General features: G+C 28.0%; 5 protein-coding genes across 15 annotated transcripts in view; 3 read left to right on the forward strand and 2 right to left on the reverse strand.

The window, feature by feature from the left end:
- Positions 1-1,480: 1,480 nt before the first annotated feature.
- On the forward strand, positions 1,481-6,078 carry LOC118065114 (pre-mRNA-splicing factor CWC25 homolog). Of its 4 annotated transcripts, XR_004690137.1 has the most exons (8): positions 1,481-1,813; positions 2,123-2,459; positions 2,951-3,114; positions 3,195-3,463; positions 3,545-3,660; positions 3,831-4,110; positions 4,357-4,544; positions 4,618-6,078. XR_004690137.1 is itself a non-coding variant. In XM_035080184.1 (6 exons), exons 1-5 carry the CDS (start codon positions 1,796-1,798, stop codon positions 3,657-3,659), a joined length of 903 nt encoding a protein of 300 aa, XP_034936075.1. In that variant the 5' UTR covers positions 1,482-1,795; the 3' UTR covers position 3,660; positions 4,357-6,075. The 4 variants fall into 4 exon arrangements, 1 of the variants encoding a protein (XP_034936075.1); XR_004690136.1 differs by lacking the exon at positions 3,831-4,110 and having other exon boundaries at positions 1,482-1,813; positions 4,618-6,074; XR_004690138.1 differs by lacking the exon at positions 3,831-4,110 and having other exon boundaries at positions 1,482-1,813; positions 4,660-6,074.
- Positions 6,079-6,599: 521 nt separating this feature from the next.
- Positions 6,600-9,303, forward strand: LOC118065107 (SH3 domain-binding glutamic acid-rich protein homolog). 2 transcript variants are annotated; one of them, XM_035080176.1, is made up of 6 exons: positions 6,600-6,951; positions 7,059-7,389; positions 7,974-8,156; positions 8,264-8,416; positions 8,634-8,674; positions 8,775-9,303. In XM_035080176.1, the coding sequence occupies exons 2-6, from the start codon at positions 7,345-7,347 to the stop codon at positions 8,914-8,916; spliced, it is 564 nt and encodes a 187-aa protein (XP_034936067.1). In that variant the 5' UTR covers positions 6,600-6,951; positions 7,059-7,344; the 3' UTR covers positions 8,917-9,303. The 2 variants fall into 2 exon arrangements, with proteins under 2 accessions (XP_034936067.1, XP_034936066.1); XM_035080175.1 differs by having other exon boundaries at positions 6,600-6,947.
- An 834-nt stretch (positions 9,304-10,137) lies between these two features.
- kri (krishah) lies at positions 10,138-14,364 on the reverse strand. 2 transcript variants are annotated; one of them, XM_035080182.1, is made up of 6 exons: positions 14,103-14,364; positions 13,907-13,949; positions 13,444-13,738; positions 12,836-12,966; positions 12,584-12,647; positions 10,138-10,305 (listed from the first exon to the last, which is right to left on the reverse strand). In XM_035080182.1, the coding sequence occupies exons 1-6, from the start codon at positions 14,243-14,245 to the stop codon at positions 10,247-10,249; spliced, it is 735 nt and encodes a 244-aa protein (XP_034936073.1). In that variant the 5' UTR covers positions 14,246-14,364; the 3' UTR covers positions 10,138-10,246. The 2 variants fall into 2 exon arrangements, with proteins under 2 accessions (XP_034936073.1, XP_034936074.1); XM_035080183.1 differs by lacking the exon at positions 10,138-10,305 and having other exon boundaries at positions 10,615-12,647.
- Positions 14,365-14,563: 199 nt separating this feature from the next.
- Positions 14,564-16,169, forward strand: LOC118065092 (THAP domain-containing protein 3-like). Of its 2 annotated transcripts, none has more exons than XM_035080147.1 (3): positions 14,564-14,749; positions 14,979-15,316; positions 15,397-16,169. In XM_035080147.1, the coding sequence occupies exons 1-3, from the start codon at positions 14,688-14,690 to the stop codon at positions 15,750-15,752; spliced, it is 756 nt and encodes a 251-aa protein (XP_034936038.1). In that variant the 5' UTR covers positions 14,564-14,687; the 3' UTR covers positions 15,753-16,169. The 2 variants fall into 2 exon arrangements, with proteins under 2 accessions (XP_034936038.1, XP_034936037.1); XM_035080146.1 differs by having other exon boundaries at positions 15,385-16,155.
- Positions 16,170-16,452: 283 nt separating this feature from the next.
- Positions 16,453-26,061, reverse strand: part of cno (adherens junction formation factor afadin) — a 47,825-nt gene continuing 38,216 nt past the window's right edge. Inside the window, exons 12-22 of one of the 5 annotated variants that reach the window (XM_035080193.1) lie at positions 25,916-25,981; positions 25,716-25,789; positions 25,518-25,636; positions 24,239-24,889; positions 22,271-24,148; positions 21,789-21,887; positions 21,213-21,600; positions 20,265-21,071; positions 19,037-20,132; positions 18,414-18,526; positions 16,453-18,338 (exon numbers count right to left, since the gene is read on the reverse strand). In XM_035080193.1, coding sequence (XP_034936084.1) covers positions 18,050-18,338; positions 18,414-18,526; positions 19,037-20,132; positions 20,265-21,071; positions 21,213-21,600; positions 21,789-21,887; positions 22,271-24,148; positions 24,239-24,889; positions 25,518-25,636; positions 25,716-25,789; positions 25,916-25,981 — 5,580 coding nt within the window. In that variant the 3' untranslated portion in view covers positions 16,453-18,049. Of the gene's footprint in view, positions 18,339-18,413; positions 18,527-19,036; positions 20,133-20,264; positions 21,072-21,212; positions 21,601-21,788; positions 21,888-22,270; positions 24,149-24,238; positions 24,893-25,517; positions 25,637-25,715; positions 25,790-25,915; positions 25,982-26,061 lie in introns of all 5 variants that reach the window. The other 4 variants (XM_035080188.1, XM_035080189.1, XM_035080190.1 and 1 more) reach the window with 4 other exon arrangements.

Consider the following 26,061-nt stretch of genomic DNA (forward strand, 5'->3'; position numbering starts at 1 on the left):
TAGCAATTTAAAACTTATTATTTAAATATTACTATGATCAATAATCACTTGTTAGTAACAATGTTCAATTGTTATGAACACAATTCCATATTATTGACAATTATTATTGACTATTATAGCGTCTTTAATGCTGTTTTCTCAATCCTGACACGAGTTTAAAATTCTTTCATGGCTGATTTTGTTTTTCAAAATTTTTTTTTTCGATGAAATATTGTCACCATATGTTCATACAAGTATTCTAATCATTCAATATTCATATTTTTTTAAAGATTTCGAAATTTTGTCTAAAAAATGGTATAATTTTTGCTGAAAATCTAATCAATTCTAAGTTGTGCAATTACGTGTCGAATGCAATTGGTCCCACATCAATATCATTTTTTGTTCTCGAGATAATCGAGGCGAAAAATAATTCCGAACGCACATACGTACATACACACACAGACGTCCACTAAAAAACGATCGTATTCGACTCTGGGGACCTTGAAACGTGGAGATATGTCAAAATTTGGGATTCACAAAATCGGACCCATTACTATAACTTCCCACTGGGAAGTTAATAAATTATACTTCACCGTGAAAATGATTGTATACAATCGAATTTTTTATATCATTGCATCCAGGCTGTTGAACTTCCCCATTTGGGAAGAAATCAATATGTCCAATAAGCTTGAAAAGTCCAAAATCTTCAGCTTCATTAGTGTGAATGACATTAACAAGATTGGCATCAGAGGAATTCAACTTTTGTGAATTCATCTTTCTCGTAATACATGTCGACGAAAGAATGGAGAAGCTGGATCCAGTCCCGTTATGCGACCAATCAAAAGCTTTTTAGTATTGAGTACTTCAGATGCACATCCTGCCACGTGTTCTCCAAGTCTGAATCCAATGACATGAATGTTTTTTACTTTTGTTCCTAAATTAATAGCCCCCAACAGAACTACAGCTAACTGACGACCAACGAGTTCAGTATTTGCTATAGCTATTTGATAAGTTGCCCTCTGGTCCAATCCAATATGATAACATTCATATCTTCCTAAAATGAAATCTGTATTTATTCTAATTGATATTGATTTAATATTATTTCTTATTTTTAAATAAATTTTACATGCCGATAACATTCTAATAAATTTATTTATTGTAATCTAATATTAATTATATTTACTTTAAAATTAATAATAATAAACCATTTATATATTAATAATCTCAAAAGAGAAACAACTGTTCAAATTCACATTCATCTTTCACTGGCTGTATTCTCTTAGTTACCTTAACAAATTTACTTTACCAACAATCAATTTTTAATATCAACCGTCGGTAATTTTTCAATTTAAATGCAGTTACTATAGTGTGTGGGCCAAATGTCCCTTGGGGATATTGTTATTGTTCTACAATTTTGATTGGGCTCTTTTGTAAAAGTTATAAATAATTTTTGGTAGTTTTATAATTGTATATTAAATAATTTAGTTATTTTTTATTATGTAATTAAAACAAGTTTAGTTATTCCTATCAATTTTCCTTATTAATTATAGTTTTAATTATAATAATAATAAATATACAGTGGACTTAATACCAGAGAGAAGACTTCTCTCTGCTTAATACTATGAAGGGATTTTTATTTTTAGATCTTTTAATATGGTAGGCCTTCTGCTCTTTTCAATTACCTTATGGCACCCTGCTGAAAAATCTCTCAGCTGATTCTTGAAGTGTTTATATTTTCGTAAAGCTTGTTAACTTATCATTCTAAATATTTTTGTAGTGCAAATTGAAATATTAAACAATTCAATTCATCGCAACGATGGGTGGTGGAGATTTGGTGAGTACATAAAGATTTGTACTACTGTTTTTTAAACAATTGATCGTAGCTCATCAACAAATAAACTTTTTGAAGTTTTTTTTTAATTGGAAGCTGAATTTATGCCAAATATATAAACAAACTCAGCATTGATTAAGTATCATTACTTTTTTATATTAAAAATAAAACATGCATAATGGACAACTCTATCAAGTTTGCATGTTTGTTTTAATATGAAAAAACTTAGTATAACCTTAAAATGATGGAACTTTAATTTTTATTATCCATTAAATCCAAGTTATTTAATATAGTATAATTTATGGTTTTTAGAATTTAAAAAAATCATGGCATCCATCAACAATGAAAAATATGCAAAAGGTATGGAAAGCTCAACAACAAGACAATCAAGAAAAGAAAAGAATTGCTGAGTTAAAGAGAGATATAGAAATGGAACGAGATCAAGAAGATATGAAAAAATATGCAATGGAACAAGGAGTTATTGAAAAGAAGGAAGATAGAAAGTTAGATTGGATGTATAAAAGACCTAATCAAATAAATAGAGAAGACTATTTGACGGGAAAAAAGATCGATAAAGATTTTGAACAATTTTCCCAAGCTGAGAAAGATGCTGAACGTAATAGAGCTGCAACTAATCATGTAGAATATGGTAAATATCGAATATTTATAGGCTAACTCATTCAATATTTGATTTGCCCTAGTAAACAGTGCTTACGTACGAAACAGTGAAAATAATGAAATACACTGCAAAATCAGTAAATATAACACAACTGATTCAAACAGTGGTTCAATTTATATTGCAAAATCAATTAATATTCACTGATTTTGCAGTGTATTTCATTATTTTCACTGTTCTATTTTCAGAGAGTACAGCTTACGTCAGAGATTGAATAATATAAATTTTTGATGATTCCAAAGTTGCAATGATAATGTGCAATATCCCACTTAATGATGTGTTAGAATTTGTCGGAAATTATGAGTTTTTGTCGGTTTGTTTTACCAGGGTAATAACCTACCCAACAATCCCAGTTAATTCTCATAAGATTGGAAAATATAATTCAAGATCATATTGTTCCATAAATTCTTATAAAAAATTATACACCGCTTCTCTCTCATTCTGGTGAAATTGTTTTATTTTAGAATGTATTCCACCTTCATTAAGGTCATTTACTGGTAATGAACAAGTAGATTTAGCTCGAAAATTACAAGAAGATCCTTTGTATGCAATTAAAAAAAAGGAAATAGAATCTCGAAGTAAACTTTTAAAGAATCCAGTAAAATTAAAAAAACTTCAAGCACTAGTAGTAAGTACTTCAAATTAATTTCAATTATTTCATTCTGACATTATCAAAAGTGTAATATTTATTTCGTTGTTTAATTATAGAGTGAAAAACAATCCAGCAGTGGACCTTTATTTAAGCATAAATCTAAGAGTCATAAGGATTCATCAAGTAGCACGAAAAAAGATGATCGACACTCTTTTAAAAACAAAATTCTATCTGATAAGGAAAAATTAAAAAAGCTTAAAGAGATGATGGAAAATGCCTCTTGGCGTGAAAAGGAACGTAAGAAAAGTGTGAAACGATATCAAGAACAAGCAAAAAAAGATCAGAGAGAACAAAATAACAAAAAATATAGCAGTGATTTCATAAGGTTTTTTCTCATTTATATCATTAAAAAGATTTAATGTAAAATTCAACTAACATTTTATTAATTTCATCAATTTATTTATAGAAAACAACTAGTGAAAGCCACTGAAGTTAGTACTGTCGCATCTAGGATAAAATCTAACATGAATAATATCCAACGATCTGAAAAAGCAATGGACACAAACTTTGCCAAAAGATAACGTAATATATTTTAGTTCTACAATAAAATTATAATGAATAATATTAATGGTAATGAATCGATAAAACATTCGCAGTGAAATTATAATTTTAATTGATACTAAATATGATGAATTTAAAAATTATTTTAATAGCAAATATCTGATTTGTTTTATTTTTTATTTATATCGTAGATTACAATGATAAATTTCTATCATTCGTTGCTGAATTTGAAAAATACCCACTGCCACTTTTGAAGTAATTAAATTAGTAGCTTGGTTGAAAATAATGGAAAAAGATAGATGAAATAAGTTAAAATTTATTTTATATTAAACAAAAGTACAATAAAATTCGAATATTTATACTATTGTAAACATAACATTGAGTATTTCAATAATTGGTACTTTCGATTATTACTATTAAAAATAGTATTATTAACTACTGTATTAATAGACTAAATAAAAAATTTTTGAGGTACGTACAAGATATTCAATTCTGTAAAAACAAACGTAAATATTCATGGCAAAAATACATTTTCATAAAATTTATGCATCTTTTATATTAACATTTTATGAAATGTTGCACATTTCTTGAGTTGACATTTGTTGTTATTTAATATTTTGATACTTATTTTTATCTGCAGTATTATAAATTAAAGACCCTCGCTCACATGTTAAAGGAGCTCGAAATGATGTAAATTGTTTTTATTTTTACTTTTAGATGACGTAACATTGCATTATAAAAGCACGCCATATTTGAATTATCGAGAAGAATCGCTGCTTAAACAATCCTACTGGAAGGACGAAGTTCAATAGGGAAATTTCCTATTGAAGATATTTTTCTATAGAAATTGCTTGTATCTTATTCAGTTATCCTATGGGGAAACGCTAATTACTATTCCCATTGAGGTATGTAATGCTGAATTCTCTTTAATTGCCCAATAGGATTTGATAGAATTCAATGGGAATATTGTGGTTTCAGAATTTCCTATTAAATTAAGGGTAAACCTATTGAACGTTTCAGGAAGATCTTATTACCATCTTATTACCACAAAAAAAAAATCAGTTTACATAAGAGAAATTTTATAATTCGCTCTCGAGGTTTTTATTTATACAGATTTGTTGTTTAAATATACACTTCCAATGGAATTTATTAGAAACTTTGCTCAAAAAAATCCTGTTTATGTTGAGATTTGATCCTGGTATCCTCGGGTCCACAAGTCCAGTACGCTAATGACTAAGCTATTCTAATTAGAATGTCATGTCTTCATGTTTTAATGACTTTTGCCTAATCAGTTTGAGTCGAACATTGATAATAATTCAAACATTAATCACGTTTGCTTCTTATCAAGCAGAAAAAAAATAATTATAATTTGTAAAATTTGACAAGTAAAATGCAACTCAGAAATTATATTTTTTTCCAATATTTCGTGATAAGATTTTATATTATTCAAAAGAAGAACATTAGCACAATTTCAATAGCAAGTCGATGGATTCAAAAGGAAAATACAACGAAAAGGAATATACAGCATAGAAAATATTTTCTTATTGCCCTCGATGCTTTCATAAGAATTTGAGCATTTAAATAGGCTCAATTTGTACATGTTTCTATAGGAAGTAAATAAATTAAAAAACAAAATACGACTTAGCACTTTGTAGTGGCACTATTCTTCAACAGGATTTAATATTTTCTTACACGGAAGATTTTATGAGGAATGAATAGATTGAAAAGGAAAATGTGACTTAGAAAATATTCTTTCATCACGATATTCCCTATTAGGATTATGGAAATAATTTTCTGGCAAAGCTCTGCTAAAGCTCTGGTAAAACTCGAGCAGAACTTTGACAAAATTGTGGAAAATACCTGAAATCTTCTTAAGTATTTTCGACAATTTCTCGTAACTCTGTCATAATTCTGAAAACAATTTGACAATTTGAACATCTTTAGAATTTGGCTACAATTATTCTGGAAAAAGTCTCAAAAATATCTGATTTTTTCTCAACTTTTTTCTGGCTTTTTATTGATTTTTTTATGACAAAAATTAGAAAAATTCTAAAATTGTCCTGGCAACATTCTGAAATTTTTCTGGTAAAATTTTGGAATTTCAAAATCAATATAATCGACTTTTATCTAGAAAAATTTTGAAATATTTTAGGAGACGTCAGACTTTTTCTTGACTTTTTTCAATCGCTTAAGAAGGAAATCAATGTTATAGATGTCCAATGTGCGGGACAATTGTAACGAGAGTTGATAAGCTAACACTTGAGTATGAGTTGCAATTTTATTTTGTATCATTTTATATCCAATTCAAAAAATATTTCATTTTTTCAAGGAAAAATGTAACTATGTATTGCTTGATATGCAATTAAAAAATTTTCTCATTTTCTTTTTAAGGAAAAATATGATAATGTGTTGCTTAATATGCAATTTAAAATATACTTTAGTTTGTTTTTGACCGAAGAATAAGATGTTTTATTATTTAATAATAAAATAAAGCCAATGATGGCAAAAGTTTTGTCCAAGCTATCATTTTCCATACTTATCCAATGTAGTAGATAATACTTGTCAGCGTATATGTTAAAATATAATTAGAAATTCTTAATTATGGTTATATTTAAATTGAAAATCGATATGATTGGAATGATAGGATCGTTTGTATTTGTTCCGAGCTCGTACATACTAAATACGCTTTTTGTTGACTTACCATAGAATATCTACTTTATCAATGGTCGGAAAAGAAAATATTAATGTCAAATACATGATAAAATTGTGACAAAACGTTCAATTTACAATTTCTCATTATTTGTGGTGTTTTACGACGTTATACCATTTCTGTGTCATACAAAAGTCGTTATTAATTTACTGTTATTTTATTTAATTGTAGATACGTTTTTTAAAAATAATATTAGATAATATTCAGTTGACGTCTCAACTTCTAGGAACTTTTGTTTTTACATTTTAATATAGCAGACGTTTATTGTTTTCGGATCACTATATAGCACCTTAGATAGATAATTTACTTTGGTTCCAATTAAACCATAAATAAACAAATTAATTTAAGTACTTCAAAGACTAATTACTTATCAATTTAATTGGATTCTAGAGACTTCATAACGTCGAAATATACCAATTGTGATACTCCAAAATATAGACTCCAAAATTATAAGTTTTCATTTGATTTTACATTGTTAATAACTATTAATTTAAACGTGAAATAAGCCTTTTGAGTGTGTATAACAAAATAACGGATAAATAAGGCGAATAAATTATTACATAAAATATTTGAGATCCATCTTTAGTGAGAGGGCAAAGTAGGTAACAGTCATAGCCTTTATTAGACTTCAATGCTTTATTTTTGAATATTGTTTTAAACATTTATTTCACTAAAATTTAATACATTAATACCTTTATTTGTTGCGTAGTAGTATTAGTAGCAGTAGCACATATAATAGTATCTGAGCGTCCTCAGAGTAGACTAGGGCTTTTTGCTGATGTATATCTATACTACAAAAACGACGGGGAGTCCATAACCAGCAGTTGTGCTTGGTGGCTCCGATTCGTTTACTATTTAATCAACCACTGAGACGAGTGAAGGCTTTAAAACGTGTACAATACACCACAATTTAGTTGAACAAATTATATTGGAGCCGGTCGACAACAATAAAACGTTTTTTTTTATTTTAATAACTTGAACAAAAATAGTTGAAAATGGTTGTGAAAATTTATATATCTGGCATCAGCGGCAATAAGGAAGTGAGTGTGAAATCAATTGTGATACTTTAGATTATAGAATGTAAAATGGACTTTGGGCAGTACCAATTCCGAATAGATAGTCACTCTTATGACATTTCGTGATCCATACGCGTCGTCAGGTGTATCAGATTACCGTCTAGCCACATTATTGTGCGATATTTTTTCATTTAGAGTCATCATAAATTCTGCTCTTCAGAAACTTGACTCCTGCATTGATTTTTTGGTTAGAAAATCCCTGATTTAAATCAAAAATTTTTGTTGTGGTTTTCCTTCCGCCTTATTCTATAGATGAAATGAAATTATATTGTTATCATTGAAACTTTTTTTATTGATAAAATTTAATTGGAGAGACTTTTATTGTGAGATTGGATGCTCAAGTCTATTATTAATAACGTAAAGTGATTGGCACATCCAAATAATTTGATAAATTAATTTAATAGTCTTCATGTCATTGATTTGTCTTATTTCTACCAATATATAACTGTACAAAATAGTTTATTTATAAATTATAATTGATTTATGCAGTTTATATCTTTTATTCTGACTCATATAAAGTTTTCTCATTCATGACGTCATCATTTCAGGTGAAAAAAAGACAACAAAGGGTACTGATGATTTTAGACAGTAAAAATGTTCAATATGAAATTATTGATATAACTGAACCTGGTAAAGAAGATGAAAAAGAGTTTATGCAAGCTAATAGTACTTCAAAAGATAGTAAACATCCATTGCCACCTCAAATATTTAACGATGAAGACTACTGTGGAGTAAGTATTTGTTTCGCATACTATGTTTTGCAAACAATAGTTAATATTTGCTTATCACGAAATCATTTTTGAATAATTATTAATTGGTAATTTATCACCACCTTTAGGACTATGAAGACTTTGACTTAGCTAATGAAATAGATGAATTAGAAAAATTCTTAAAATTACTCTCATCTGAAGACTCAGTAAATCAATCACTTGATGAAAGTAAGGTTCAGAATACTAGTATTCGACAAAATGGGAATACATCTAGTCGAGAGGTAATTTATTCAAATATTTATTCATGTATGCATTCATTAATTCTATTTTTCAAGATAATGAATATTAATAATTTATTTTCTATCATTAACTAAATCAATTGATAATAAATGTAAATGATCTTGATTCATTTTATTTATAATTAATATTACAGTTATTTAATATACTTTAAAATTAATTAATAATTTAATTAAAAAATGAATTATTTTTTATTTATAGGCGTCAACTGATAAAGACGTAAGCATCGCCAATGTAGTCAGGTAAATATTTTCAAAACTTTTTATCGATCATTTTAACATGCTTCGAGATCCAATTCATTCAATTGATTCGCCTAATTCCTTTAAATTAATTTATCTATAGTGATACGGAAGAAAGACGAAATTCAAACACTGAAGATAAAGAAGAGGATGCAGATAAATCAAAGTCCTCTGAATTAGATGGAATGGAAGAGAATGGAGACAAGAACGAAGAGAAATCAGATGATCAAGAGAAAGAAGAATAATGAGATCAACACTAAATGGGTATTTGACTCAATTATATTTTTTGTTATGACTTTGAGGTAATAATTCCATCGGTAAATATTTTTTTACCAAGATCCCCTTAATTATCATTTAAGACCAAGTATCAAAATACTGCCAACAAACAATATACTTTATATGTCCGATGTATTGTTTCTTCTTCTCTATCATTTATGATTATCGCCAGTTATTTTGTGCTGACTGCAGTTAAACTATAATTTATTGTTGCGCTTGGAATTGATTTAATTATTCATTTAAATGCAATATAGAAAGTAGGGAATTATCTCAAATAATTTAAATGAAAATACAAAAGAAGAATATTTCAAAAGTCGCGTAAATTGCAAGTAGAACTTCTTATTATAATGAAAAAATATAAAAAAAAATTAAACTGTATTTGTACAAGAAATTTTATAAAAATTTCTATTAAAAAATCAAATGGAGTGATTGAAATTGATAAGAAATAGAATTTTATTATTTCTAGATTTATATTTATATTAAAATGAAAGCGGCCTAGTTTTTCAATGTTTTTCAATCAGCTTTCTCGGTGAAATTATCTTCGTAGAATTTATGCTCATAAATGTACATTTAATCTAATATTTTTTGCTGTTGTCATTGTTAAAATCCCATTGAATCCATAACTTGTAATTCTTTATAAAGAGGAAGAATTTATGTTAACTTTCTTATCATTTTTGTACCTAATCAGTGGTTTCAGTTTAAAAAAAAACATCAGTCATTAAAGTGAATACAATTGATAGATACAGAAATAGTAAATTCGAAAAACATCAAATCACTACATTTTTGAAATTATAGACGATTATTCAGTATGCAATAATGTTTAAAAGACACAGTCGAATAGAAAATCATTTGAATTGAAGATTCAATTCAAAATAAGTTATTATTTGTAGGAAGTTCTTAACTTCCGGTTGTATAAATTTAATCTATGGCTGTTAGATATTAATTTTACTTTGATTAAAGTAAAAAATATACAGCAAATTTTAAATATTTGCACATCATATATTTACAAAAAATTATTATAATTAATAATTATCATTATACATAAGATATATTGTATATCATATGGAATACTGTTATATAAATAGAATTAATTTACTAATAAAATACGTTATAGTTAAAAAAAATTATACTATTATGATTCTAAGAAATTTTTTATCTGATAAATTTGAACATAAAATCATTAATAGTCTTCTACATTATAAAAATTTAATAAAACATTTTTTCAAATATTGGTATCAGCTTTATCTCGATTTTAATGCACTTAAATTAATGTTTTTTTTCTAACTCAGAATAAATGATTCACCACCTTAAATTCTTCATGTTTGTTTGATCCTTCACTATACCATCATATGCACATCCTGAAAACAATTTCGAAATCATTGTTGTATATTATTTTTATTTTTTCTATCCCAAACTACTTTGAAGAAGTTTGATTACAAAACAATGTTAGAAGTTAAATAGGGTATTTTCCCATTTTTAATAAATTTTAATCATTTATAGAATTTTAAAATTTATACTCTAATGCCAACTCTAGAAAATGTTCACTTTTTAATCGATGGTTAGTAAAGACTACATTGATAAATATATATCATGAAAAATATTTCATCACATATAAATAAGTCAAATGGATAAAATGAACAAATAAAAACCTGATGGTTTTACAATTATTATTTTGCATTATAATTGTTTTAATTTATTTTATTTTTTGTCAAATAAAGCACCTCATGATTCTTAAACATATTTTACGAAAATTTCAACAAATATTCACCTCTAAACATCATTATCATCCTGTATATTACAACAGTATCTTAGTCTAATTATAATGATAAAAAATACAATTTGCACAGTTGACTAATTAAAAAAAAGTTAATTATATATTAGACTAAAATTTAATTGAAAATTTCTATGCAATCATCTCTAAGTATATAAAGATTGATTATCGAAAAAAAACAATAAATGCGCTAATCAATCTTTAAAAAATCAAGATTGTTAAATAAACAAAACAATTTTTAATCTTATTATTCACATTGGTTTTCGTAATACCGAAAAAAAATATTTTTTTAATCTTTGTGAAAAAAATAAATATCAAATATATGATGATAACTCTCCACTCAAAAAACTAATATTCTTTTCTACATTTGTTTTCTTTTTCGGTAAAGAACAATACTTAATAATCCATGTTTTAAATACATTATGCCATTATTATTTCAAGATTAAAGATATAACATATATCCAATTTATGCATAAGTTTAAGTAACTTAATTTTTTTTAATCTTACATTGGCATAGTTACTGACTTTTTTATAAAATTAATTAATCATTATGCTTGTCTCTTATCATGTTGATTTTATATATTTAGAATCATATTGAATTTTACCGTTTTAATTAAAATTCTTAGAGATTCTCTATCATACATAGTTATAGAATTATTATCGAATTAAAGTGGCCAATAAATTTTCCAATTTATATCAGAAGAATTTTGTCTAGTTTTTAATTTTAATATTGAGAGCCTTAACAAAAATTTTATCACATCTTCAAATAAGTATAATTGATAAAATATCGTGCATATGTAAAAATAAAAATCAATAATCAATAGTTGATTTAAAAATTTGCAAATAATACCATTTTTCTTCTACTGAACTAGAAAAACTTGTTAGCCAATTTTTTTGAGAGTAATCACGATAATAATAGTAATTCGGCTACATATTAATAATAATAATAATAATAATAATAATAATAATAATAATAATGTAGACCTAATCAAGTACTACATATTGAAGTACTTTATGGCATAAAATTTATGCGATACGGACAACTGTATTACTGATAACTTATTTGATAATATTGAATAATTATTACAAACAGAGCTCGTATTTATTATCCATCTGTACAATGTATATAGTTCAGTCAACATGTTTTAAAAAACAGCGTAATTTGAAAGTCCGTTGAACATTAACTGATGTTGTTCATACTGATGTCTGCCATGGCTAAAAACAATCTAATGAACAAAATTGGTTCATGTTCAACGGACTTTCATTTTAAAAAGCATATTGACTGGACTATGTATAAGAAAGTTGAATCAATTTTTTACAACCACAAAAAATTAGTAAAAATCTTGTTTTTTTTCCTCTAGCAAATTATTGTGTGACACAAAACTTGCTCGCAGTCTTACAGCTTATTAAATTGTAACAAACTAGTGAAGGCATATGCATATATAAACTGTGCGCTAACGACAGTAGAAGTATTTCATAAATTTCCATACAGTTACTTGATTTTCTTATGGAATTTTTGTACAAATTATTTGTCTTTAAAAAAAATTAATAAAATAGAGACTCAAAAAAAATATTCAAAACAAAGCTTCAATAAGTTTGTCAATAGAAATAGTTAAAAACTCAATTAACGTATGTTAAAAATGACTCTTATTGTAGAGTGCAATTATTATCAATGATCAATACATTTATTAGTAAAACATGATTGTGAAAAATAATTTTTTATAACAAACAGCCTTCAACAGTTTGTATTTCACAAACAAAACTTATTCCCAATCATTTAGTCGTCTAGCGATTTCAGTACATGATTAATATTACATTATCTCTATGATTACATCTAAAAAATATTTTATGAATTCAGTCCGTACCAAAATATTTTTGCCCAAAATGATTCGGTGCAACATTGTGGATTTCCGAGGTTAGAATTTTCATCTAAAATATAATTATAATTATGGAAACATTATTATTATAATTATGGATTTAAAAAATATATAAACATATATATAATGTTGTAGTTGCTTGAAAATTTAAAGGTCATTGAAAACCAAAAGATACAGTTATCATGGGAGTAAGAGTGGCACAAAAATAAATGAAAATTCAATGAAATAAATAATATTCACCTGAGGGAAGGCAGTGACTAGAGTTTTGGCAGCTGCTGGAGTACAAAATAAATTTGAAAGAATAATATTTTCTTCAAGAACGTGATGTTCCTTCAAAACAGCTATAGCTTTTATCACAGTATTTCCAGTGCCTGAAACGAAATTATTGCAGCATACTATTTATTTTATACGAACAAGAAGCATTAATTCAATATGCTTATGTAATTGTAATGACTGAATAATTAACTCGAATCATATCATCATTAAATCATTAATTTTTATAACATTTTATGATTTGGTAAAATATTTAATATTGTTATAGATAGTTTATAAAATATATCTCTTTTAAATACCGTGAATGTTTGTAACGGTAAATTGTTAGACAACTTTATTTTAGAATTTACTTGTTACTTAAATGACTACTTAATAAATTTACTATTCATTTGTTATGCAATCGAAAAAAATTAAGGTATTGGTTAAATTCATCGAAGCTACACCAAAAAGAGAATATAATATGGTTGTGTACTTTTGATAATCAATTCATTTAAATATTAATGTATATATAACCTTATCTATTTTTATTCTCTTTAGTTCGATAAATAAAGTTCAAATGAATTTTGATTACTTACTCATTATAGGATACATGAGCAACACCTTACGATCAGCAATATCGTCAGGGAATTTTGCGTAAACAACTTTGGCCTCGTGGGTATCTAAATCACTTTCCACTAAAATCTTGCCAATTCTTATACTGCGACAACAATCTCTCAATCCTTGTTCCATAGCTTCTCCACTTCTTACTATGGACACTCCACAATTGCCTTTTTGGTATTTTAAACCTTTGTAGCTCGCTCCAGTTGGAGTTGTGACGACTATTTTTGTAAATGGCAATTGATTTAAACTTTCTTCTATGACAAGCCTTATCTAAACAATTATAAAAACTCTGATAAGTTTTATTTCATGATTCTATGTAATTATTTATATTTATTTCTCAAGTGTTTGATGGAACCACTTGATAAATATTTTCCTAATAGTATAATTAATAATGATTAAGCATTTGTTGTGAAAATTAGTTCAATAGAAGTATCTTACCAAACGATCTGCATAAAATTTGAAGTCACTTCTTGAAGTGTTTCTGGAAATTGAAAACACCAAAAATATAATACACGATTAATACAAAAAAGTATTTTGACTACTTGATGACGATGGAGTATAAGCTCAAGGGATTTAGCATATGCATATCTACAGGAATAAAACCTCGTGCTATTTTTTACAAAGCCATACTTACTTATCGCGTAAAATTGTTTGTAGTTCTTTAACTTGGTCATTAGTCGGTAAAATTTTCAAATTTGGACCAAAATCATCAATCGAATCGTTAGTAGTGCCATTTAAAGGTAATTTTGTAGTTGTCGTTGTATCTGGAGCACCCATATTTTATTTGCTTTTTTTCTTTAATACTATGTAAAGTTCACTTTTATTCTAAACATCGAAAAGCCGACCACGAGACACTGACTAGCTTTTAACATAAAAGTCAAGCATAGAATGAACATGTAAACGATAAAGATATATCTATAGTTTAATTATTGCATACTTTTTTTGGAAAGTTTATAGGGCGACATCTTGAGTGTAGATTTTTTTACTAACAATCAAAATACAATTACTCAATTGAAAATTTAGTGTCCTGTAATTCGACCACTTGATATATTGCTTTTTGTACTTATTATAGTAAAATAAATTTCTATAGTTCCTCTACACAAAAAGATAACTTCTTTTCAAATTCGATTTTATTTTAACAAAACTATTTTAATTAATATTTATTGACCTTTTAAGCAAAGTATTTATATTGTTATATTATAAAGAACTTTTATCAATCATGCGTAGCTGTGTTTACTGCAAAAAAACATCTGTCCCTGGAGATAAACGATCTTTCCACACGTTAGTTAATATTTACTTATTTTTATACTAATAAATAACTTCATAGTTATCTATACAATTGTTATAATAAGTATATGAGTCAAATTATTGATTCTAATTTACTTAAACAATACAATTATCGAGTTGTCATCTGTTTTATAAGCTATGTTGTCTTTCCAAAATTTATTTAATATTATTATTTACATGAATAGACATATCTCTCAATTACAGTATTTTTTATCTTTTACAGATTTCCCATGAACGAAAGATTGAAATCAATATGGATAAGAAACATGGGAAAAACTAACTGGTCTCCATCAAAACATACTTTATTATGTTCTGATCATTTTACACCAAATTGCATTGATTTTCGTGATTGTAGACCTAGACTACGTAAAGGAAGTATTCCTACGATTTTCGATCACGAACTGGATATTAGCATATCTTTAATAGATAATATTATCAAAGAAAATAAAACAACTTCGCTCACTACTCAAGCTAATAGTTTACGCGTTAATACAAGTCTTACAGCTGAGGGAATAAATAAAAATTCATCATCAGTTGACCAACCTTTTTCTGAATTAGAAAGTAAGTTACAGTTTTAGTGTCACATTTTGATTAGTATTGGCTAGAATTTTGATTTTCTTTTTATTTAGATATGAAAATAGTTCAATCTCCACCACGATTAAGTAATTTAAAAAATTCAGTGTCTGATGGAAAACTTACATCAAATACAAGTATAAAAACTACAGAAGGAATTCTAAAAATAAGTCCATCTGCAATGGAGATTAAACATTGTAAAGAAACTGCAGAACATGATCATTACTACACAAATTCTCCAAGTGAAGTTCAATTAAAGTTACGTGCTACTCAACATAAGGTTATGGTACTGACAAAAGAGAAAAAAGTTTTAGCTCAAAAAGTGAAACGTATGCAAGAAACAATTAAATCCTTAAAAGAGGCAGTAAAAAAATTGCGTGCTTATAGAGGTGTTGATGATGATGATTTCTCTTCTTTTAGATAAAACAAGATATTTAACAACAATAATACTATTGATATTAATAAAATAAGTTGATATTATTGTTACATTTTATTTAAGGAAAGTCATTAGTTTGTTTTTAAATAGTATAATTTTAATTCGTTACTAATTTATCATATACACCGATGTAATAATTATGTCACGAATTACAATTATAAAATATTTACAGTTTTTAAGTACTTAATCTCCCGAATTATCAATAATTTCTGGATAATTTGGATTAATCCATCACACATGCGTGCTATAAAGGTTTTTTAAATGTAAAAGAATATACGTTGAGAGAGTTTTTAAAATGTCAAAATATTTTTGTAACAGAATAATTAGAGAGTTATTAAATACGTGTTTTATAAATATAATGGCTTATAATTTAAGGCCCAATCAATATATCATGCTTTATTTAAAAAGTTAAATCCTATCAGTTGAAGTAGAATATTATAATATATTTTTTTATCATATGAATAATTGTATCAAACAATAAAATTACTTACAAGTCTTTTAAATTAGAACTTCTTTAATTTCTTCAAATTGGTGGGAAGTCATTTAAAAATTTCCATTCTAATGGAAATACAATTTTACGTACTAATTTTATTAATAAATTATGAGAATTTTTATAAATTTTAGTATATTTATTTTTTGTTGATGTTATATTTCTATGTTATAATAATACAATAATTAAAAAATAGAATGATCTCTAAAAATCAAATTTCAAAGGTAGAATATAACATGTTATATTGAATATAATTAACTAATAATGATACATGATTTTACTATCATACTTTGATATAAATTTATGTATTTCACTACTTATTCGAAGATAATCAAAACAGTGATACAAAATATATAGTGCGAATGTATTTGCTATACACAACAAGGAGAAAGTTAATTTTGATTACGCTAACTTTTATAAAATTCTATACGAAGTAAAGTTTAAGATTAGAGTCATAGACATTCATCTATTTCTTCATTAACAAATATTTTCTACACCATTAATAAGGCTACGTTTGTTTATTTGCTTTTTTAAAATTTTTCTACTACATTAAGATATGAAAAACAAGGAAGCAATTTTTTTTGACTTAATCCATCAATTACAAATTTTAATCTTTTGAATATCAATTTGCAAATAAATTCTTATGAATCAAACAAAATTTTTAATTCGTTTGTAGCAAAAAATTCACAAAACATTTTTAAAAATGTAAAATACAATATAAACAAAATTAATACAATAATATTTATAATCGTAGAAATAAATACTAAAATAAAGATTATCAAACTATTGATCGTGATCTTCGATGTTGGTGCATCATTAAATACTGGGAAATGCCAAGTATTTTTTCATGTTTAAAGAAAAGAAGATGTAGATTAAACTACACTTCAAATGTTAATAATTACAGCCTAACCTTGTATCACATAATATTAAGAATATTGTAGAAATTCTAAAAAAAAATTACAATGTCAATATTTGATTCGAGTGAAAATATTAAATCGTGTGAAATAAGTCAGTGTTAGTTTTGATACCAGAGTTAATATATAAAATAGACAATTTATATATCATTCATAAATTATAAATTAATTTCTAGTTTTAATCTGTATATTAATTACACGGAATGTGATTAATAGTCGTTGATTAGCCAGACAAATAGAAAACATTATTGCCTTCAACTGCATTTAACATTTTTAGGCTTTGTAGAATAATTAATTAAATTATTACACTATATATATATATATATTTTTTATTGAATTATTCTCTAATATTGCTATCATTTCTTCTCATTTGAATATGGACGTTAATCTAATCGGAGTCGATTTTCCGTATTTTCTGATCACACTGATCTATAGTACTTGTATTTTTTAATTAATTAATTTATCTTTAGGTAGTATTTATATTTAAAAAAATTAAAAGTTAAGATTCTATGCTTGCATTTATTAATCATTTCAATTTTCAAATTTTAAAATTTCAAAAGATAATTCAACATACTTAAATAGACTTCTTATGCACATAAATAGAGAATATAAGTAAGCATTTGCTGTGTGTAAGATTTATTTTATTATATTTACAATAATTAGTAGCAAATGCATGCTCAGTTTATATATTCATTTATTTAAACTCCTTTGCGTATAAATTCTTCGAAAAAAATTAATCATAGTCATACTATTGTTGTTTTAATATAATTATAAATTCGAAATACTGAGTTTCATAATTGTAGTCAAGATTCAAATTGATTTCCCTCGTCATTTGTTATTCAGTCTCACGATTTAAGAGATCGTACCATTGGAGATAGAATTTAGCTTCTATTATTATTATTATTGTTGTTGTTATTGTTATTATTATTATTATTATTATTATTATTATTATTATTATTATTGTTTAATGAACTTAAAGGACTTCCAATATTATCTATTTCTCTTTGCGCCCTTGATATTTTTACTTTATCTCTCGGTGTGCCGTCTTCTCCAGTTTCCATAGCAAACATCTTCATCTTTTCTTTAAAACTTAACTTTTCTGGCACTTCACCCATTTGAGAATTCTGTTGTTGCTTTTGTTTTTCTGCTAGACGTTTTTGTCTTGGATCTCTGTTAGGACAGATTTACATTACATGATTCATTATCATAAGAAGAAATTAAGAATATAATTGATATAAAACTTACTTGTAAACTTCCTGAGCTCCGATGACGCCTGGAGTTGTTCCACTAAATTGAGTTCCAGGTCCATCCGGTGTTTTTGGAGATGCCAACAATGTTTCAGCATCATTTATGAAATTCTGTTAACATAGATATATTTTTTTATTTAATTATCAACATTCTATGTGGTTTTTGTAGAGCTTAACGATATACAAAACAAACAATTCTAACATTTATACAATTATTTTACACAATTATATCAGTCATTAAAACTATATATTCATCGAAAGTAGTTTGATATAGAAAATCTTAGTTTATATTAAATGCACACCAAATAAGTAATCAACAACTGGTTGCAAAATACTTAAAGCCAGTATAAGAAGTTGAAAAAAATATGGAACCATCAAAATTGGGATCTACAGTTTACACAAAAAACCTTTTTTTTTATTTCATGCATTATCTGGACCCACTGACTTACACCTTACTTGGACACCTGCTGATCATTTGCATATAATCATAGAAAAAATAATAAATTCATTTTTATGATTTTGAAATGATATTTCGATCCATATCAGTTCTCTGATGTGTAAAATACTTCATGTAGATTATTCTTATCATAATATTTACTACAAAAAAGTTCTGAAACTTACATTGGGATCTTCTCTGATCGTATCCATAGTAATAGACGATGTAGTATTTGGTGTAGTAGGAGTTCGTGGAATTTGCTCAATATTTGCATTAGGATCATGAAAAGATACACGTTTGATTGAAGATGATCCAATGGGGACATTCGCTGATGTAGTTGAATTATTTGATCGTAATACACTTTGTTGGGACATAACTGCATAACTAGAACCTCGTTCAGGGGGCGGCGGTGCATCACTATTGTCATTTTGTGAGGAAGGTGAACTTGGACCGTTAATAACTAAATTATCCAATCTCAACATTCCTGGATGCAAGTGTTGTTGATTTTTTATATTAGTTTGATGTTGTTGATACAACTGTTTCATCTGTTGTTGATGAATTTGTTGTTGTCTGATATCTTCTTCCCTCTTTCGGTTTTCATCATATTCTGCTCTGCGTTTATATTCTTCGATCCTTCTCTGATCCTCATTAATTTGTGGTTGGGAGTTCTTCAATTGTCCAAATGGTGGAGGATTATATGAAGGCGACATTGATGATTGTCCAGACACTGGACTTGACATTGGTTGTGAATGCATAGAGCTCTCGCTTTGTCCCGCATAATTTCCCGATCGCTGACCAGAGTTTTGATTAGTCATCGGTATGCTCGATTGTGGCAGAACTGATCCACGTATCGATTGATTATTTGTACTAGATCTTACTAGTGTACTTTGTTGATTAGGTAGGACAGTTTTATCTTGATTTGCTGCCATTCTCAGTAATCCTTGAACACGTTGAACACTTTCATTCTCTACATCATTACATTCATCGTCATCATCTTGTTGTGCCGCAGCTTCTTCAGCTCTCTTTTGAAAGTCTCTTTCTAATTGAAGTGCTCGAAGTTGCTCCTCCTGTTGCGGTGTTCTGTGTGAAAGAGAACTTAACTCAGCAATTTGTTGATCACGCCATAATTTTGCTGCTTCTCTTCGCCGAGCTTGTTCCTTCTCACGTTCTTCCCTTTGCCAAGGATTTGTGGCATTAAATTGATACTGTCGAGTTTGTTGAGTAACACCAGACGCTGGATAATAGCTACCTCTAGGAGGATCCTGCATACTTGCAGTATATCTAAAATAAAAATTGAAACATAAATCACATTTAAATTTACACTTGACAGGATTTCGATTATATGGATAAAGAAAGAGTTTTTTAAATTATAAAAAAATTATATAACGATTCAATCATTGTCTTTTATCTTACCTAGAGTCTGCTTGTTTATTATACAAAGGATGTGTCGCAGTATTAAGCGGAGGAGGTGGTGGACTCTCTCTGTAACCTTCTTCAGGAAGTAGAGGTCTCGATGGTAAAATATCACTATTATTTTCATTACTATTTTGTATTCGATTAATTGTACTTTCGTTAATTCCCTGACCATTTTTCATATCACCAGGATTGGTGGGATATTGTGAACCATTGTGAGTGCCATACTGTCTACTATAGTCAATCATTGATCGATCTGCTCCATATTCTCTTTCTACATCTGTAATCTGACCTGTACGTGCTGGGTCATTTTTCTTTGGAACAACTGCATATTGATTAATAATTTGTTGTTGTTTGTTGTATTGCCCATATTGATTATACTGTAGTTCTGAATATCCATAGTTGGGTGGAACTCTTGAATTATAATTAGGAGAGCTTGGACCAAGATTTGGTGTTGATCCTGCAGGTCTAGGAGGTCGAACTGTGTTTGCTGTTTGCGCCGCAGTCATAGGTCTTGCGTTGTAAGTATTTAGTGGTTTATACTGGTTCGGTGCTCCTCCTCTTAATTCACGACGTCTTACTTCTTCTTGCATCTCTTGTAACTTCGCTTCTTGACGAATTATATCTCGAGATGACTGTGATCTGGGAGGTGGGCCTTGTTGTATTTGATTAGCAGGGTAAGTCGATTGTTGACCTTGCGGTATATAAGCTGATATTGGACGATCTCTTGCTTGGTTCATATCAGTTATAGGACGATTTAATGAACTTTGTGATCCTCTTAAATTCTTCTGAGCATGTAATAAATTTCTAAAAAAATATACAATGTGAAAATAAAAATGTCCTCACGTTGAAGTTTAAAGTAAAAATGAAAATTTTTTTTTAAACAAAATTAAAATTTATGTAAAGAAATCATAAAAATTGAACAGAAAAAAAACAAAAAAAAAATACCTATCATCCATAGTTTGAGGTGGACTCGGCTGTTGTTTTATCATAGGATCTTGATGTCTATAAACACTCAAATTTTGATAAAATCTTTCCGCTTCATTATTCTGAAGATTACTCGTTATATTCCCATGCATTTGACTCGGAGTTAGGTTCGGCGATGACTGTTGTCGATTGACAAGTCCACTAGGTGGCAGAGTACCCATTCTAATAGGGTCATGGAGATTGTGACTTGACCGTGACCTCAGAGATGTAGCTCCATTAATAGCTGGCATTGGTGGTGGTTGAACTGGAGGCGTAACGCTGTTACTTGACGACGCTCTACTGTATCCAGGATTGAATACTTCGTGTTGCTGTTGTTGTTGATTTTGTAGCTTACCTTCTGTTCCTACGTCTATTAGATTGTGATATAGAATGTAAACATTGTTTTAAGTTTGAAAAGAGAGGACATATTTATATACTGAGAAGTAACGGTAACTTCTCCATTAAATAAATGAAAGACGTTAATGAGATGATTGATCATGTAAATAACCCGATCATGTAAATATATATTAATATTGAATGAACTGATGAAATACTCACTATGCAAGGCTGGGACAGATTTGCTGCTATGCATTTGTTGAGAAGCTGGTTCATGTCCGAGTCGTGATGGAAGATCACGTTCACTCATGCGTCGAGGTCCTATTTTAGCACAAGATGCAAAAATTTGCAAAAAAGTTAATGCTTTTTCAAGCCATAAGCCATAAAACAATACCACATAATCATGCAAAGTTTATAACAAATTCATTCTCTACTATTGTCATAACACTTAACGATTATTGTAACGAAAATTTTTGGTAAACAAGAATAATCTAACACAATAACAACTAAACAAATAATTTTAACAATTGTGGCTCGTAATTTAGGAATAAAAGGATATAGAAAGGATAACGAATAAATGCAGCTATTGAAATTATCATAATTAACATAACAAACTGATTGATAATAAAAAAATTAATGCTCAAATGAACCAGACAGTGTGCAAACAATTATAAAAATGTTTATCACATTAACTGCCAGCTTACGAGATTTTGAGTTGACTTCGAGTGGTGGAAAGTCACAGAAAATCCAATCATTTCGCTCAAATCGTGGTGTAGGTTTTTTTTTAGACACATCTAGATCACTCTTAGATATTTTTCTCAAGACTAAAGACTTCTTTTTTAATGGTTTTGATATTTTTAGATGATTTTTTATTGGAATGGTACTAAAATAATTTTCAAAATGTCTATTACAGAGTTTTTTTTCATTTAATACTTTATCCCCCAGTGAAGACGTACTTTGATTAAATTTTTGCGAAGCATTAGCTTTGTTCTTGAAGATATCAATGTCATTTTCTACACTAGAAATCTGTTCTAATGATTTACAGACAGTCTTTTTTAATTCCTGATTATTTATTTTTGTTTGTTTATTTAATTTGTCATCGCTGTTTGATATATTGCGAGTTCGAATAAATGAATTTGGAAACTTAATATTTCTCTTCTTTGGACTTTTTATTTCTATTGGACTTGTTGCTCGTTCTTGTTTGATTAAATCACTGTTTTTTACTTCATCATCTTTCTTACATAAAATAGACTCTTTCCCAACATCAACATTATTAATAGTAATTTTATTTTCCACTATGACATTATCAATGTTACATTTATCTTTACTTAAAGACTTATCATGAAATATTTCAGGTGCTGAACTTACTCTAGAACTTGTAAAAATAAAACAATTCGATAAATCTTTTGTATTATTTTCTTCGTTAACTGGTATAAGATCCTTCATTGACCAATATTTTGCTAGTTTATTGATTTTACCATTTTCCTCATCATCAGGAAATATACTCAATGGACTCGATAAACTTGGCAAAGAATGCTGCCGAAATCTTCGCATATTCATTTTGCTTAAAACAATGTTGTGGGTTTGTGGTGTGTCAACAGATTTTGTTTTACTATATGTGTTGTTATTTAATATTAAAGTTCCATCATTAAAATTAGAGAACATCTCTATTTTCTCTTCATCTCGTTGTTCTGGTATAAACAGTGGAGCATCTGCATTATCTAAATTGCAAAATTCTTCTAGTTGTTCTATAATTTTCTGCTGTTCACTTGCTGAAAGTTTTGAATTTCTTTTTTCCACTTTATTTAGTGATATATTTTGTGTTTTTTTATTCTCTACATTAACTTCAATAATATGGTCATTATTCTCAGCTGACGCTGAGCATACAAAATTTTGTGTTTCTGAGTCAGTTTTTGCTTGAATATCTAAAAGAATCATGCTCCATTCTTTTTCTGGTGTTGTTATTACACTTTTATCAACTTTACTTAAATCCGTATCTGATTTAAATTCTTTTACAGATGATTTTCTAGTGTCTCTCAAATCCCATTCCCGTGGAGATGTCATATCGGGTTCAGAAACAAATTGACGAGATGAATTTAATTTTATAGATTTAAATTTAATTAATCCAGCTTCACCGAGTTTTGAAAAATGTTTTGCCAATGCAGCAACTCTTCCACAACCTAAACGAATTTCCTCTGGTGATTTCCAGCACTTTTCTGGGCTTGATTCTTCACTAGATACATCACTATTTAATCCACTAAGATCCAAATTAAGCTCTGGCATTATTGTATGCATTTTAGGCGTTGGTATTGTACTGTAATCTTCTTCATTTTTAATTGGAATATTTTCAGAACTTGTATCACTAACAATATCTGATTCCGTCTCTATACAACTAAGTTCTTTAAACTCTCTAGGTACATCAACTAAAATATTTTCCTCAGAATGAGTCACATGAGCACAACAATAATTAGAAATAAATTTCTTCTTCTGTGTTGCATTTGATTTCGATTCTAGAGGACAATTTTCTGATATATTTAAATCTTTCTTTTCATGTTTATTAAAATAGGTACTGTTTTCATTTTCTACAGACTTTGATTGGTCCCTTTGGTGTTCATTAATTTCGGATTGATTAGTTGTAATTATTTCTTCAAGATTTTCTACTTCTTTCATACTATCATCAACTTGATCAATATAAGGAATAGATTCGTTACAACAACAAAAAGATTGTGGACGATTATTCGTGATTTCCTGTTCATTGACTACACTTTGATCATCTTGAGGCTGATATCTGTACTGTATATCATCATTATCGACACTAATTGTAATGATAGGAGGCGGAGGAAGTTGAGGATAAGGTGGATATTGTTGAGTAGTATTAGGTATAGTGAGAAAAATTTGATTAGGTTCCTGAATAATAGGAATCGGACGTTTGGCCCAACAACTAGATTTTGGCCGTAAAAATTCTTCATCGATTGGAGATTCATCAATAGGATACATAGGAAGACAAGAGTTACTTTGACGATTCATAGCTAGTGGTTGAGATAAACCAGTACCCATAGAATGTGACCCAACACCTGAATAATATACATGACGCGGAGATTCATAGTATTGAAAATACGATGGTTTAGAAGTTGTTACTTGATGAGAAATTGTCGCACCTGGTTGAACGCGTTCACTGTAGTCCCAATCAACCAAACGTTCTTGATAACCCGTTTGCTTTGATCCCGATAATAAATTATCCATCGAATAAGACGTCGATGGTTGTGCTGCGTCGCCTACTCGCGACTGTTCTAATAGTTCAGATTTTGGTCGAGCCTTATGTGCTGCTTAGGAAAAATTAGTAAAGCATTAGTAAAGCATTGCTATGTTAATAAGCTTATTTAAATGAATTTAATGAATGCTCATTAATGCTTTTAATTCATGATTATTGAAGATGGAAATAGAAAGCTTTCTATGATACATGAATTCACTAAACAGGTTTGAGGAAAAAAATATTCCGAATATTATTGAATTTTTAAAATATTAAAGTTAAGCTAATAATAATTTTAAATGGTAAAATTAAAAATGATAAGTATCATTTTTCATATTATCACTTAAATAACTGCTTAATAATATCTTTTGTTTGCATAATATTACAATCTCTCAAACCTGTGTTTCTTTTCAGAAAAATGAAAATCAAACGAGGAAAAATGAAATATTTTTTGCATTGTTACGTATGTAGGTCAATGATTTTATGAAATGAATTCATCATAAAGATATTTAAATATTATTTACAAAAATTAGAAACCGTTGTTAGCTTAATTGAAATTAATGATGAAGATAATTATGAGCGAGTACTAAAAGTGCACTAATGGCGTCACAATTTTATATGATAAATTATCGGAAATTAAGTTAGATGAAATGCTTAATTTTTTAATGAAAATATTTAGTTGATAGTATTTTTTTCGTTACCTCTCGTCATAACAGGCGATGGTTGAGAAAGTAGGGTAGCTAAACCGTGATATATGGCACCCTGTTTTGCTACTTCTAGTGTCACAATAGGACCGGTTCGAACCAGGTACTCTGCCGCTCTATAAATGTCGCATCGATAAAATTGCATTATAGTTATACATTATGCGATAATAATATTTAAAAATTTACTCTACTTACTTTTCTTGAGTTATGCCTACTAGACTTTGACCATCAACTTTAAGTAATTGATCACCTGCTGTTAATCGACCATCCTACAGAATTAATTTTATAATCGTCATTATTATTTTTAGATCATGATGTATAATGATTATAATTTAATAAGTGATATAAATTTTTTTTATTTCTAAAAGTAACAGACAGTCTTTTTTTTTACTTACAGCATCGGCAGCTCCACCTGCTACAACACTTTTGATGTAAATACCCAAGCGATCTTGACCAGCTCCCTGTACACACAATAACTTTAATGAATATACTCACTGACCGAGAAAAAGTAACTGTAACAGTTGTGAATTAAGAATAAGGA

Source organism: Chelonus insularis, unplaced genomic scaffold, assembly GCF_013357705.1.
Source record: "Chelonus insularis isolate UGA/USDA-ARS -01 unplaced genomic scaffold, ASM1335770v1 contig_26_pilon, whole genome shotgun sequence".
Classification (NCBI taxonomy): Eukaryota; Metazoa; Arthropoda; class Insecta; order Hymenoptera; family Braconidae; genus Chelonus; species Chelonus insularis.